The sequence below is a fragment of the Rhinoderma darwinii genome, chromosome 4 (genome assembly GCF_050947455.1).
Source record: "Rhinoderma darwinii isolate aRhiDar2 chromosome 4, aRhiDar2.hap1, whole genome shotgun sequence".
Classification (NCBI taxonomy): Eukaryota; Metazoa; Chordata; class Amphibia; order Anura; family Rhinodermatidae; genus Rhinoderma; species Rhinoderma darwinii.
In genome coordinates this window covers 339,579,705-339,594,134 of record NC_134690.1, presented here as the reverse complement: position 1 = coordinate 339,594,134, position 14,430 = coordinate 339,579,705, and the positions used below count along the sequence as shown (strand labels likewise).

The 14,430-nt window shown below is 41.9% G+C and overlaps 1 protein-coding gene across 8 annotated transcripts in view; it reads left to right on the top strand.

The window, feature by feature from the left end:
* The window catches only part of SYNE1 (spectrin repeat containing nuclear envelope protein 1), a 498,487-nt gene that overhangs the window by 421,196 nt on the left and 62,861 nt on the right, over window positions 1-14,430 (top strand). For all 8 annotated transcript variants that reach the window (XM_075862881.1, XM_075862877.1, XM_075862879.1 and 5 more), the window contains 5 exons: window positions 447-641; window positions 1,140-1,265; window positions 3,128-3,283; window positions 5,219-5,377; window positions 9,502-9,668. In XM_075862881.1, coding sequence (XP_075718996.1) covers window positions 447-641; window positions 1,140-1,265; window positions 3,128-3,283; window positions 5,219-5,377; window positions 9,502-9,668 — 803 coding nt within the window. The remainder of the gene's footprint in view (window positions 1-446; window positions 642-1,139; window positions 1,266-3,127; window positions 3,284-5,218; window positions 5,378-9,501; window positions 9,669-14,430) is intronic.

Below are 14,430 nucleotides of genomic sequence, written 5' to 3'. Positions count from 1 at the left end.
CGCACTACTGGTCCATTCCTATGGGGCTCCCAGGAATGGCAAAGCAAGCCCGTTCTAGTGATTGGTGGGGGTCCAAGTCGCTGGAGCACACCAATCAGATATTTATCACCTTGGAAAACCCCTTTAAACGTTATTGATTCAAGTGGGACTGGAACAGTATAGTGTCTCAGTGGTTAGCACTGTTGTCTTGAAGCACTGACGTCCATTGCACCATCTGTATGGATTTTGGGATTCCTCAATGTACTCCGAGTATTTCCTGCATTTCAAAATAATAGTTGTGGGTTTATTGACTGAAATTTGCTATACTATGTATGCACCTAGTAGAAGGGAAATATTTCCCCTGTGAGAAGAGAGATCTATATGAATACAACCTGTCTACAACTCTACAGCATATGTCAGTGCTATATAATTAACAGGAAATTATATATTTTCCTTTGGTATTACAGCTTAGAGACAGAGTGCTCCACAGGCAGCAAGGGAGCTACATCCTTACTGTGGAGGCTGGGAAACAGCTACTTCTCTCTGCTGACAGCGAGGCAGAGGCTTCCCTACAGGCAGAACTCATTGACATTCAAGAGAGATGGAAGGCCACCACAGTGAGACTGGAAGAACAGAAGAAGCAGCTTGCGTTCCTCTTAAAAGTACGTGCATATTCTTTCTAATAGAAATCTACTGTTTTTGAATTGGTAGAAAGTCAAACAGTTTATTATAGATTAGCTCTATGTGCAGGCAAGATCAAGTGAGATCTGTCATTTAACTCATCATGACAATTGCTTTGTCTACAGCCTAAACATTACTATCCATACATTCCAGTGCAGCCGTAGCATACAGTGGTTAAGCTATTAAAAGTATTTTCTTTTATGGATTTGGATATTAATATGATTTGTTGGAAAATATACTGTTTAAAAATAAACCAGATGATATGAGTACAGCGATTCTATGTATTCTATATGTTTCTACATTTTCCGGTAGCCTTAGAATAAATCATGACTTTGCAAGGTTTCTACAGGGACACTATGTCAGAGACTATGTAAATTGCTCTGCAGTGCATCTATATCACCGAGCACCGACACAAAATCTTCGTAGGCTCAGAATCACATATAGAGAATGACAAAATTGAAATACCTCTGCAATTTCAGGACTGGGAGAAGTGTGACAAGGGAATAGCAGAATCCTTGGAGAAACTGAGGACATTCAGGAAAAACATCTCTCAGCTTCTCCCTGATCACCACGATGAGCTCCATACAGAACAGATCCGCTGCAAGGTAAACAGCAGTACTATCCAGTGATGCAGCAAAGAGAGCGTGGGCTTCATGATGCTCTATGTGGGAGGCTTAGACATCAGTGCAGTCTATCATCATATTGCATTATATGCTTATTCTTTCCATGGCAATTGGTAACAGGAAAAGGCTGATAATGACTGTATTATGTTGCTGCTGTCAGTTACCAATTAGAAATACATATTATCAAAGCAAAATTACGTCTTCGTTGCGTATGTGAATAACATCAACTAAGTGCAAGATATCAATATTAATAAGTGGTACCCAGACATAATGCAAATTAAATGGTCTAAGAGATATTTAAGACCTGGCTGGTTCTCATATGTATATGCACTGTGCACTATGCACAGGAGATATTTAAGACCTGGCTGGTTCTCATATGTATATGCACTGAGTTTTAGTCTGTTTCTACCTATAAAAACACATTTCTGTAATCTAGTAAAAGTAAAATAACATGGCACGTTACATTTTTTTACTCAAATCCCTGTCCTCCATGTTCTGATGCCTTCTTCTAAGCTGTCAGCGACTTCCTGTATTGGTGACTACCCTGACTACATGTAATAGAACATAATACAGGAAGTAGCAAGATGATTCTCGGTCATTGTATAAGCTGGAGGACAGGTACCAAAGTAATGAGAAGAGACAGAGGAAACAAATAAAGCAGCATATATAACATCGGTCTAAAGATTTTGGAGTACCAACAAAAACTCAGTGTCTTAAAGGAATTATACTGTAAAGATTATGTGATTGAATGGGCTGAAGCTGCATGTAGACAATAACTACATCAAAGTATACGAGCAGTTAACCCTATAGATCTTGATCGATGCAGACATTCAGATCAAGTTCTTAATATAGTGTCTTGGATTTAGCCATGCATTCAGTATGAGGTACATGTTCACTTCCAAACAATGAGCTCCAGCCCACACGTGATCAGAATTTACACAGTGCTGCCCGGACTCAAGCAGTCAAGCCATGAGTCCAGGAATCCCCGCCCACACAGATTGATTGACAGCTTTCTATGAATGAACGTGACAGATCTTTTTTGAAGAACCCTGCACACGGCCATGTTACAGCTCCATGCAGAAATCATAAATTTAGTGCCAAGGAAGGGATCTTGACTAAATATACAACCATACGTACAGAGCCGTAATAGAGTTCCAATAGAAGTGACGTGCCCTATTATACCTGCATATGTCTCTGATTTCGTACCATATGAATATACAATGCTTCACCGGATGTCGTATTACAGAAATATTACCCCATATGGCGCTGCACAGAGTAATATGGCGGTACACAGAGAACCTCTAACACAACCTCTACCACACAACCTCTAACCTGCAGGTCCGATATGAATTTGCTGCAGGGAGCTTGGACAAATTCTGATTTTTATTAGGGTTACTTGTCAGGGTATGTTCAAATGCAGTGGTTTCAGACGTAATTCGGGCGTTTTACGCCTACAAACATCTGCCCATTGCTTGCAATGGGTTTTACGGTGTTCTGTTGCCACGAGGTATAATTTTACGCGTCACTGTCAAAATACGGCGCGTAAAAAGACGCCCGCGAAAAAGAAGTGCAGGACACTTCTTGGGACGTTTCTGGAACCGTTTTTCATTGACTCCATTAAAAAACAGCTCCAATAACGGCTGTATAAATACGCTGCGAGAAATGCGAGTTGCTTCAAAAACGTCTGAAAATCTGGAGCTGTTTTCGCCTAAAAACAGTTCCGTATTTTCAGACGTTTTTAGTCTAGCGTGTGAGTATACCCTTATAGCAATAAATGCTTCTGTTTTACACATATATATATATATATATATATTTCGTGTGGTCACTGTAATGTTTCTCTGTAGGAGCTTGAAAATGCAGTTGAAGGGTGGGTTGAAGACCTTGCTCATTTGACAGAACTGAAGAACTCGTTTTCCCCCTTCATCAATGCAGATGATATATCCATTCTTAATGAGCGCATTGAATTGCTGCAGAGACAGTGGGAAGAACTTTGTCATCAGGTAATAAGACTGGTGGATCAGTAAACCTGCTCTTTCTATCATCGAGGACATATGGTCAAATGGCTGTATAGAGACAACATGTCTGAGAGGCAACTTAATTGTAAAATGTGAATGGCACCACCTATATCCCAGATAAAGATGTTTTAATGTTTTGGTGATGTTATTGCAAAAAACAATGGTTAATAGGGAGAACTCCATTCACTGTCCCTGTGATTTCTGATGATGTGGATGCCTCCTTATTGCAGTTTAGTATCTTACTTTGACACATGCAATACTGCTAGTCACCACTGAAGGCAGCAAATCATTTTCATAGGCAGCAATGCTATAGTCTGAAGAGCACTGCAATGGTAATGATTTCCCAGTGACCATTAGTTTATACTTATATCATTAAGCACTTACTGTAACTTTAGTGTATAAACAAGAAAATCATAGCATCCTTATTTCTAACCCGAAGGACTAAGCTAGCAACAGTTGTTTTATGGCTACTTGCAATAAGTATAAAGTACACAGTATGTGGTGTAATATATAGTGCTATCAGAAAAATCTGCACTGTGCACATATATAATAGGTTACAGATCAGCTTTTTCCACCTTTATAAAAAAGGAAATTTTTAAACTTCTTAAAAGTTTGCATTCTGCCTGTTTCATGTCGCCAGGATGTCACAATTATAGAGCATAACATGGTAGTTTCCTGTCTTCGTTTGAGGTGAAACCAACAGGAAATGTACTATCATAGAGTGTACATAAAACGAAATTATGCACAGAGACACATTTATTCTGAGGAGACTACGGCTGGCTATTTAGGGTTCACATACTTACTGCAGAGTGAATCTGTGAGTACTGGGCTGGTACGTCTATGAACGATACTTACTGCGGAGTGAATCTGTGAGTACGCGGCTGGTATGTCTATGAATGATACTTACTGTAGAGTGAATCTGTGAGTACTGGGCTGGTACGTCTATGAATGATACTTACTGCGGAGTGAATCTGTGAGTACGGGGCTGGTATGTCTATGAACGATACTTACTGCGGAGTGAATCTGTGAGTACTGGGCTGGTACGCCTATGAACGATACTTACTGCGGAGTGAATCTGTGAGTACTGGGCTGGTACGTCTATGAACGATACTTACTGCGGAGTGAATCTGTGAGTAATGGGCTGGTACGTCTATGAACGATACTTACTGCGGAGTGAATCTGTGACTACGCGGCTTGTATGTCTATGAACGATACTTACTGCAGAGTGAATCTGTGAGTACTGGGCTGGTACGTCTATGAATGATACTTACTGCGGAGTGAATCTGTGAGTACTGGGCTGGTACATCTATGAACGATACTTACTGCGGAGTGAATCTGTGAGTACTGGGCTGGTACGTCTATGAACGATACTTACTGCGGAGTGAATCTGTGAGTACTGGGCTGGTACGTCTATGAACGATACTTACTGCGGAGTGAATCTGTGAGTACTGGGCTGGTACGTCTATGAACGATACTTACTGCGGAGTGAATCTGTGAGTACCGGGCTGGTATGTCTATGAACGATACTTACTGCGGAGTGAATCTGTGAGTACCGGGCTGGTACGTCTATGAACGATACTTACTGCGGAGTGAATCTGTGAGTACCGGGCTGGTACGTCTATGAACGATACTTACTGCGGAATAAATCTCTGAGTACTGGGCTGGTATGTCTATGAACGATACTTACTGCGGAGTGAATCTGTGAGTACTCGGCTGGTAAGTCTATGAACGATACTTACTGCGGTGTGAATCTCTGAGTACGCGGCTGGTACGTCTATGAACTTGTTTCAGTAGCTATTGTTATTTGTGAGCAACGTGTCCAGTCCTGTAGTTTTTCCAGTACATCAGGTAACATTTTAACCCCTTGTGTAGGAAAACAAAAAGTAGCTTGTGAGTCATCTCTGTATTCTCTAATTAAAGGTCTCCGTACGTCGGCAACAAGTCAGTGAGAGGCTAAATGAGTGGGCTATCTTCAATGAAAAGAACAAAGAGCTATGCGAGTGGCTGACTCAGATGGAAAGCAAAGTCTCTCAAAATGGGGATATCAGCATTGAAGAAATGATTGAGAAGCTCAAAAAGGTACCAACATCATCAAATCAAGAATGTAAAAAACAATTACTTGTTTTATTCATGAGCCCAAAAACATGATACAGTAAATTAAGTGCGCCACTGGTTAGAGGTTATACAGAGTCAGAAAAACATGGCTGTTTTCTTCAAGAAACAGTGCCACATCTGTCTATGGCTGTCTGGTAATGTAGTTTAGCTCAATTGAAGTGGAATGGGGCTGAGCTGCAATACCACAACAAAAACTGTGGGCAGGTGTGGTGCTGTGTTTTTCTTAACCTGTACAACCCCTTTAAGTAATTTTTATAAATGATTACCCAACATATTTATAATGCCGGCTAATTGCTCTAAAAATGCTTTTTTATCCTATAATATAAATAGAATACATATATCTCAAAATGCTACTTAAAGGGAATGTGACGCTAGAAAAAAATGTATTTTTTTTTTAGTTAAACAATTAGTGTATAGGTGATTAAACATTGTTCTAATTTTTTTAATTTTTTTCACGAGTCAGGAAATATTATAAATTAGATTCTAATTTATAATATTTCCCAGTGCTGGTCACTAGATGGAGCAATTCCCAAAATTGCAGCATTGCATGTGGTAAAGCAACCACATTGCTTTATGCTGCAAAATTTGGGAAAACTCACTCGCTCTAGTGAGCTCTCAGAATCCCCCCCTCCTTTATCCTGGCTAGTGCCGGAAGAAACGAGGGGATTGAACGGTCAAACCTCCTACACTGTGTGTCGCCATTTTTTGAGCTAACACACAGTGTAGTAGGTTAACATACACTAGTAAACACACAGTAAAACACGAACATACATAGAAATAACTTACCTGCTCCAGTCGCCGCCGCTCCCTCCGGTCCGTCCGCTCCGTCTGCTACCGCCGCTCCAAGTGCACAAGTCCGGAAGCCGCGACCGGAAGTAGTAATCTTACTGTCCGGCCGCGACTTCCGGTCTACAGGAAAATGGCGCCGGACGGCGCACAGTCCAACTTGGACTGTGTGGGAGCGGCGCATGCGCCGTTCCCACACAGACGGCGTACAGCATAGTGAATGGAAGTGGCCCTGTTCGCATTCACTATGGGACTGTAGCTGCCGTATTCCATGTCTGTATGTGTCATTAATCGACACATACAGAAATGGAAAAAAAATGGCAGCCCCCATAGGGAAGAAAAAGTTCAAAAATAAAAAAAAGTAAAACACAAACACACAAATAAATATAAACGTTTTTAATAAAACACTAAAATCAAACTGATGTAAAAAAAAATTTTTTCGTGACACTGTTCCTTTAAAGAGGTTCTGTCATTAGTTTAGTAATGCCCTATCTCCTAGCTAATCTGATAGGTGCTGACACACTGATAATGATAGTGAAATTTATGTCCCAAAATGTTTATTATTTTAAAAGTTATGAGATTTTTTCTAAATATGCAAATAAGGCTATACTAGACAAGTGGGTGTCATCACCAGCGATTCTCCTGAGGTGGAGCTACATCACAGCCTCTGCCGCTGTCCTATCAGCATGAAGCTGCTTCACACAGTGTGAGAAACTGAGGCTGGACTGTGGACCACCTAGAATAGTTCTGGTGGCATATGAAAGATGAGATTCTAGTCTTTCATATGACACCAGGATTACAGTTCTGGCTGTGAAAGAACCGGAGATATCACCAGTTGAATACACAGTCGGGAATGGAAGCTGTATACTATACGATTACCCTATGTTGCTGGGCAGGGAAAGGGGAGAAGCTGTATGCTGATTGGACAGTGTCATACAGAAACATTACACCGCCCAGGATTCCAGAGAACATTCACTCTTAGTCATAATCTGATGAGGCACTGCAAGCAACTCCTTCACTTTTTGTCCGCAATTGTTTTCAAACATGAAGACACGTATCTTATAACTATTATTTAATTATAGAGTGACGAGAACGTGTTACCTCCCATTTGGCAAGTATAAACAAATTAGCATATTTAGAAAAATGCACATAACTTTGCAAATTAACATTTTTGAAAAAAAATAACACCGTAGTTATCAGCATCATTGCGCCTATTAGATTAGTTAGGAGATAGGGAATTAATAAACTAGTGACAGATCCTCTTTAAAGGGGATGTCCTACTTAAAGAGGCTCTGTCACCAGATTTTGCAACCCCTATCTGCTATTGCAGCAGATAGGCGCTGCAATGTAGATTACAGTAACGTTTTTATTTTTAAAAAACGAGCATTTTTGGCCAAGTTATGACCATTTTTGTAGTTATGCAAATGAGGCTTTCAAAAGTCCAAGTGGGTGTGTTTAAAAGTAAAAGTCCAAGTGGGCGTGTATTAGGTGCGTACATCGGGGCGTTTTTAATACTTTTACTAGCTGGGCGCTCTGATGAGAAGTATCATCCACTTCTCTTCACAACGCCCAGCTTCTGACAGTGCAGATCTGTGACGTCACTCACAGGTCCTGCATCGTGTCGGACACATCGGCACCAGAGGCTTCAGTTGATTCTGCAGCAGCATCGGCGTTTGCAGGTAAGTCGATGTAGCTACTTACCTGCAAACGCTGATGCTGCTGCAGAATCAACTGTAGCCTCTGGTGCCGGTGTCCTCGCTCGTCTGACACGATGCAGGACCTGTGAGTGACGTCACAGCGTGATCTCTCGAGAACACGCTGTGTCTGCACTGCCAGAAGCTGGGCGTTCTGAAGAGAAGTGGATGATACTTCTCATCAGAGCGCCCAGCTAGTAAAAGTATTAAAAACGCCCCGATGTACGCACATAATACACGCCCACTTGGACTTTTACTTTTAAACACACCCACTTGGACTTTTGCAAGCCTCATTTGCATAACTACAAAAATGGTCATAACTTGGCCAAAAATGCTCGTTTTTTAAAAATAAAAACGTTACTGTAATCTACATTGCAGCGCCGATCTGCTGCAATAGCAGATAGGGGTTGCAAAATCTGGTGACAGAGCCTCTTTAAACAACTCCTGTCCAGATTCCCTCAAACTTTTTGGAACGCTAAAAAGGTTATTTCGAGTTAATTGCTCCTGTGTATGGTTCCTATATATATATATATATATATATATATATATATATATATATATATATATATATATATATGATGTGGTACTCTACTTACCACAAATTTCATTATACTTATCAAAGCTTTATAAATGGCAATTCAAAGATTTATCTTTCTAGCTATCTATTAGCGTACTTGGATGTCATAGAAAAGATAGCCAGAGCAAAATGTTGCTGCAAAACACGTCTCCCTTTCTGGAGGACTTAGCAAGATCATGTATTCCATTGTTTCCCATTCATTTGAATGGGCACTCTGTAATACCACTTTATACCTGCATGGTCCAGTGCAGGTGAAATGTTAGCCCGCCCCTAGCTTACCCCAGCGGTAACCACTGATTAACAGGGTTTTATCAGCCAGACCAAAAGCAATTAGCTGATCATCAGTGTGTCCTAATTTAGAAGAGGTTGTCCAAATTGGTTTTCTTCAGAAAAAAATCACACTACATTACATTATACAGCTATGCAGACTGTAATAATAGGAATTATATATGCGCCATAATGACTAGAGATGAAGATGAAAAGTTTGTTTCCAGTCCAATGTATCCTATCAAAGTATCCTCAGAAATTGATGTCATATCATCAGGATAACCCATCAATATCTTATTGGTCAGAGTCCGACTCCCGGCACCCCTGCCGATCAACCGTTTTGAAGCGACCGCAGCCCTCGTACAAGCGCTGCTTCCCCTTCATTTCCTTTACTGCTCACACTGTGAATCGCCGACATACTTATAGCGGCAGTTCACAGTATTACATCTATCTCCCATTCACTTCAATGTAGAAGGCTGTAATACTGTGAACCGCTACTACAAGTATGTCTGCGATTCAGTGTGAGCTGTAAAGCAAATGAAGGGGAAACGGCGCTCGTACGATGGCTGCGGCTGCTTAAAAACAATCGGCTGGGGGTTCCAGGAGTCGAACCCCGCTGATGAGATATTGATGCCCTATCCTGGGGATAGGCAATACAATTTCTTAGGACTGGACACCCCTTTTAAGAAGTTTAAAGAAATAACCCAGCTTTATCCAGTGATAAAAAAATGTAATTGTAAAATTATGTTTTATGTACTAATTAGGACTACCAGGAGGAAATTGCTGTTTTCCGGGAAAACAAAATGCAACTTCAGCAAATGGGGGAAAGACTCGCCAAGGCCAGCCATGAGAGCAAGGCATCAGAGATAGATTACAAACTGAGCAAAGTTAACGAAAGGTGGCAACATCTCTTAGACCTTATTGGTGCAAGGTGAGTCATTCAGAAGCAGTCGCATAAGATTGTATGCCTGTACTTAATCATTGTTGCTTGGACGGTGGTGGAAGTCATGTGAGTGAAAAGATTCTCCACTACATTGGGCTCCCGTCCTTCCTCACCTGACCTGTGAAGCATGGCTGAATCAGCAGGAGTACCTGGCAAGCCTCTGTATACAGCCTGAAAGGCATCGCTGAGTCGTCAGACAGAATCTGGATTCAGGGAGTATAGAGACTGGAGCCTGGTTGACAAGTAGCATGAGTGTAATGGTGACTTAATTCTATGAAAGTTCTTGTTGGGGAGAGCATAAACTCCTTCTTGAACAAATTTAGGAAGATTTACTATTTCTATCTAAGATTTTAGTCAGTGTAAACTTAGACCAGGCAGTCAGAAGATGCACCAAAATGATCACAGTGGTGCATGCTGCATGATAAATGTAATGTATCTTGCTAGACACTTTTCCTGATGCCAACTCTTGGTTGGCTTAGATTTAGTTTGGCGCATTTTAAGCCACACCCCTTTACTGCTTAGTCCCCACCCCCTGTTTAGACACTTTTAAAAAGAGTCTGGTGAGGTGCAAACATCCAAATTGTGCCAATTAGCGCCAAAATTTGGTGAATTTGTTGGCACATTCTAGATCCAAACCCCTTATAAATCTGCCCATCGTTCTTCAATTACATGACAGCTCCTTTAATTTTATTGCTCCTCTTGCCTTGAAAGCAGTATATTTTTACGGACTTGTAAACTTGGGAGACAGCTAATTGGTTTTCCTAAACTGTGAACATGTGATTTGGGTTTTAATAAATATGTATTCAGCTTTTAAAAGGATTTAATTCTGAACTTGAGATAACCACCTGGCTTTCCTAAAGGGAGAAAGTCTATGAAATGATTGTGTAACTTGTCTTAACCACTCTCGAATCAATGAAAATATAATTGTTGTTTGGACAAACTCTGTCCATATGGGAATTAGGATGTCAGAGGGGGCATTCCTCGCTCGGGACCCCCCTATTAAGAACTGTAGAGGGTCGCTGTAACAAGCTATTTCTACTTTAGCGGAATCATGTATTACATCAGCCAAACCTACAGATGAGTCCTTCCCTAACTTATCTATAAACCTGACATATCAAGAGATGTATGGTGCGAGATGTCAAACAAACATACAAAAAAAGTATACCTTCGTTAAATGCATCCGTCAGAAGTTGTCGGGGCATAGACTCCCATGTTATAAATTTTTTTTTACTGGATGACTGTGACGGATGCCTATGATGCAGTGTATTAGTTCATGTTAGTGTTTTACTGACAGCCTAATAAACTCTGCATCAGGGTCACGATTATGGTAGACCTAGGGGCCTTTGTTAGGGCCCTTGGCTGCCAAAGAAACCCATTGGCAATCCATGATCGCGTCATGGGGGCGTTGATGGCCATACAGAGGGAGCACTAAGGCTGGGATCCTGAGACCACGATATCCCTGCGTTGTAATAGTGCGAAGTGGTGCCGTACTATTAACAGCGCAGTGCAGAGAGGGGTGGCCAGGTCAGTTAACCTTTTTCTGCAGGACAAATTAGTGAAATGTTAATTCTCACAGGTTCAGCAGTCATGAGTGGTCTTTCTTGTACAAGTTCCTGGTAGCTAGTACTGCAGTGCATTATAGGTATTTCAGAGGTAGTTCATTAGGTTCTCCTGCACCCAGGGAAAAGATTTCGTTTGGCGCCCCCCCCCCCCCCCAACTTCTTTCCCGACATCTCCTTTTGCCCGCCACGTTTGCTTTTTCTACCAATCAATGAGGTGTAAAAAAAAATCACATTCTTTTTATGTAACTCGAGCATAAAACAATTTGTACATTTTACAAGCAATATAGTTACATAAGGTAGTTAACATAACAATAGATTAAAAGAAAATTAATTAAAGGTCAATGTGCTTGACTAAAACAGATTGTATAACTGAGGCTAGGGAGACTATATGGTGACGTAATGAACAGCCTCCTCTTGTAGATAGTGCCACACAGCCCCCTGTAGATACTGCCACACACAGCCCCCTGTAGATAGTGCCAAACAGCCCTCCTTGTAGATAGTGCTGCACAGCCCACCTGTAGATAGTGCCACACACCCACTGTAGATATTGCAACACACCCCCCTTGTAGATAAAGAGACACTTCCCCCGATAGTGCCAAACAACACCCCCACACAGCCTCCCCTTGTAGATAGTGCCACACAGTCCCCCTTGTAGATAGTGCCACACACCCCTCTTGTAGATAGTGCCAAACAGCCCCCTGTAGATAGTGCCACACAGGCCCCCTTGTAGATATTGACACAAAGCCCCCAAACAAATAAAAAAGACTTATCTTCGCCCAGCCCCATTCCCACGACGAACGGTGCAGCTCCACAGCCTCCTTAGCAGCCTGTGAGACCAGATCCTTGCGTCGGCCGGCGTGATCCATTGACATCATCACGCCGACCTGCACAGGGAACCTGTTAGTGAATGGCAGAGCAGGGAGCTAGCTCCTTGCTCTGCCACAGTGTTCAATTGTATCTGCATTCCAAGGATGCAGATACAATTGAACGTGGCAGTCGCCGGGGGCACATTGCGGAATGGGCGGCACAAGCCCCCTCATCCTGCGGGCCCTGTAGCAGCCGCTATGGCTGCTATAGCGGTAGTTCCGCCACTGGCCGTACTCAGTAGGGGCGCTGCGGCACCTCCCCTTCTAGTTGCGCCCAGGGCACATGCCCCTCTGCCCTCCATTATCTACGCCCCTGGGTATATAATGGTTTCCAGGAGCCATCACATGGTAAGTCAAGTGCATATTGTTCTTCTAAAAATACATTGTATAGTAAAAAGTAAAAAGAATTTAGCAACATTAGTCAATAATGACAGGTGCTCTTTACGAATAGTGGTAATGTTTGACCAGTAGGACAGCATGCTGTTTATTGCTGCAGGATCAAGTGACAAACTCAGGAGGAACCAGAGCTTCAGCTGTTTTATGTGTAAGTGAAATGAACAGTCTGCTGCACATCTCTTGGCACGCGTTACCTAACTTGATATTCTTACAACAAGGTGTTTCCTTTCATAAGTTCACTTTTTTATGGCTCGTTCACACTTTCTAGGCCAGGTTGACACAGGACATTTATGTGTCGATTGGTAAATTCACACTGCATGCTTTTGATCCCCTACTTCATTGTAACATTTTCTGTGGCAGTTTGGAACTGTTTTTTTTTTTTTTAAAACATATTTTTATTAAATTTTTCCAACAAAAAAAAACACACATCATACAGTAATGCATTGCCATAATAATAAACATTACAAAAAAATGTATAAATGAACATGAGATAGTAAATACTTCCTAGCAACCTAGGTTTAATCTTGGATGGTATTCCCCAGAGGCTATCAACCCTCCTTCATCTCCTCTGTCCTTCCCATCCTTTAACCCCACATGTCGGGTAGTCCTGTAACCATAGTTACATAAACTCGCGTAACTACCTAACTAACACATAAAACAAATAAGAAATGAGAGCATACATAACATTTGGAGCTTTGTGAAGCAGTTCACCCACTCAGGCAGCTAGTCCGCAAGAAGAAAGAAATCCAAAAGGAGACATATGCTTTACTACCATGGTATTTTCAATGCCCCTAAAGTGCCTTTGAGATCCTCAATCAAGTACCATGGCGTTCCCGTGAATGGGCCTATAATGTCCCTTCGTTCTGCACTGGAGAAATATTTTGTGAGGAAAAACTTCCATTTCTCAAAGAATTTTTTACTCTGCGTGTCTTTATTCTGTAGTATACCAATGCGGTCTAGATAAAACAGTTTCCTCAACCCCTGGACCACCATATTCTGAGTCGGTACTTCAGCTACCAGCCAATTTTGGAGTATGCACCTCTTTGCCACTATCAGTGTGGCATGGGCCATGGGGGATAAATGTGTCGTTTCTGTCTCTTCTAATTCTCCATCATGTTGTATATGGAATAAGACCTCCATTGGCCCTACATTCCCGTGGAACCTGCCCACCTGCTGCAGTAAGGATGTTATCTCCCCCCAGAATGGCTGAATATGTGCACACGCCCAAAGGCCATGATACATGTCCGTCTTTGGGATATTACATCTAGGGCATGACGTTTTCCTATCTGGTTGCGAGGCAGAGGGGGCCAGGGTAAATGCATATATTGCTTGGTGTATAATCTTCAATTGAGTTTCCCTCCAATTTTCGTTGTGTACGTGCGCCCTGAAATCCACCAGCCCTTTTTCAATATGCTTTTCAATACCTTGTAAATTAAACAGTTTTTCCCATCTCCCAAAGGCCTGCCCCGGGGACATCTTCAGTAGTAATGGTCTGAGTGTACTATATAATTCGGAGATGGAGTGTCTGTGATTGTCCGTGAACCATGAGTCAAACAGGTTGGGGGGGACCTCATCCGCTACATCCGCAAGTTTAGTTTTACAGTGATTAACTATTTGCATGTACTGTAAGTGCTGATGCTGTGCAAAAACGTACTTATTCTGGAGCTCTTGCAAGGTTAACCACCTCTTATCCTGTGCGTGAAACATATCCCCCAGTGTCGCTACCTCTTTCTCCCTCCATTCTGACATTAGTTTGTTAGATCTTCCTGCTGCAAACTCTGGGTGCTGCCATAAGGGCATATGTTTTGAAATGCGGTAAGAAAGATTATAATGTTTGCGTAGTACCTTCCAGGCAATGATGGTATCTCGTAACAGAGATGATTTCTTGACGATCTTTGGGAGACACGTGAACGTTGTGTGTACCAG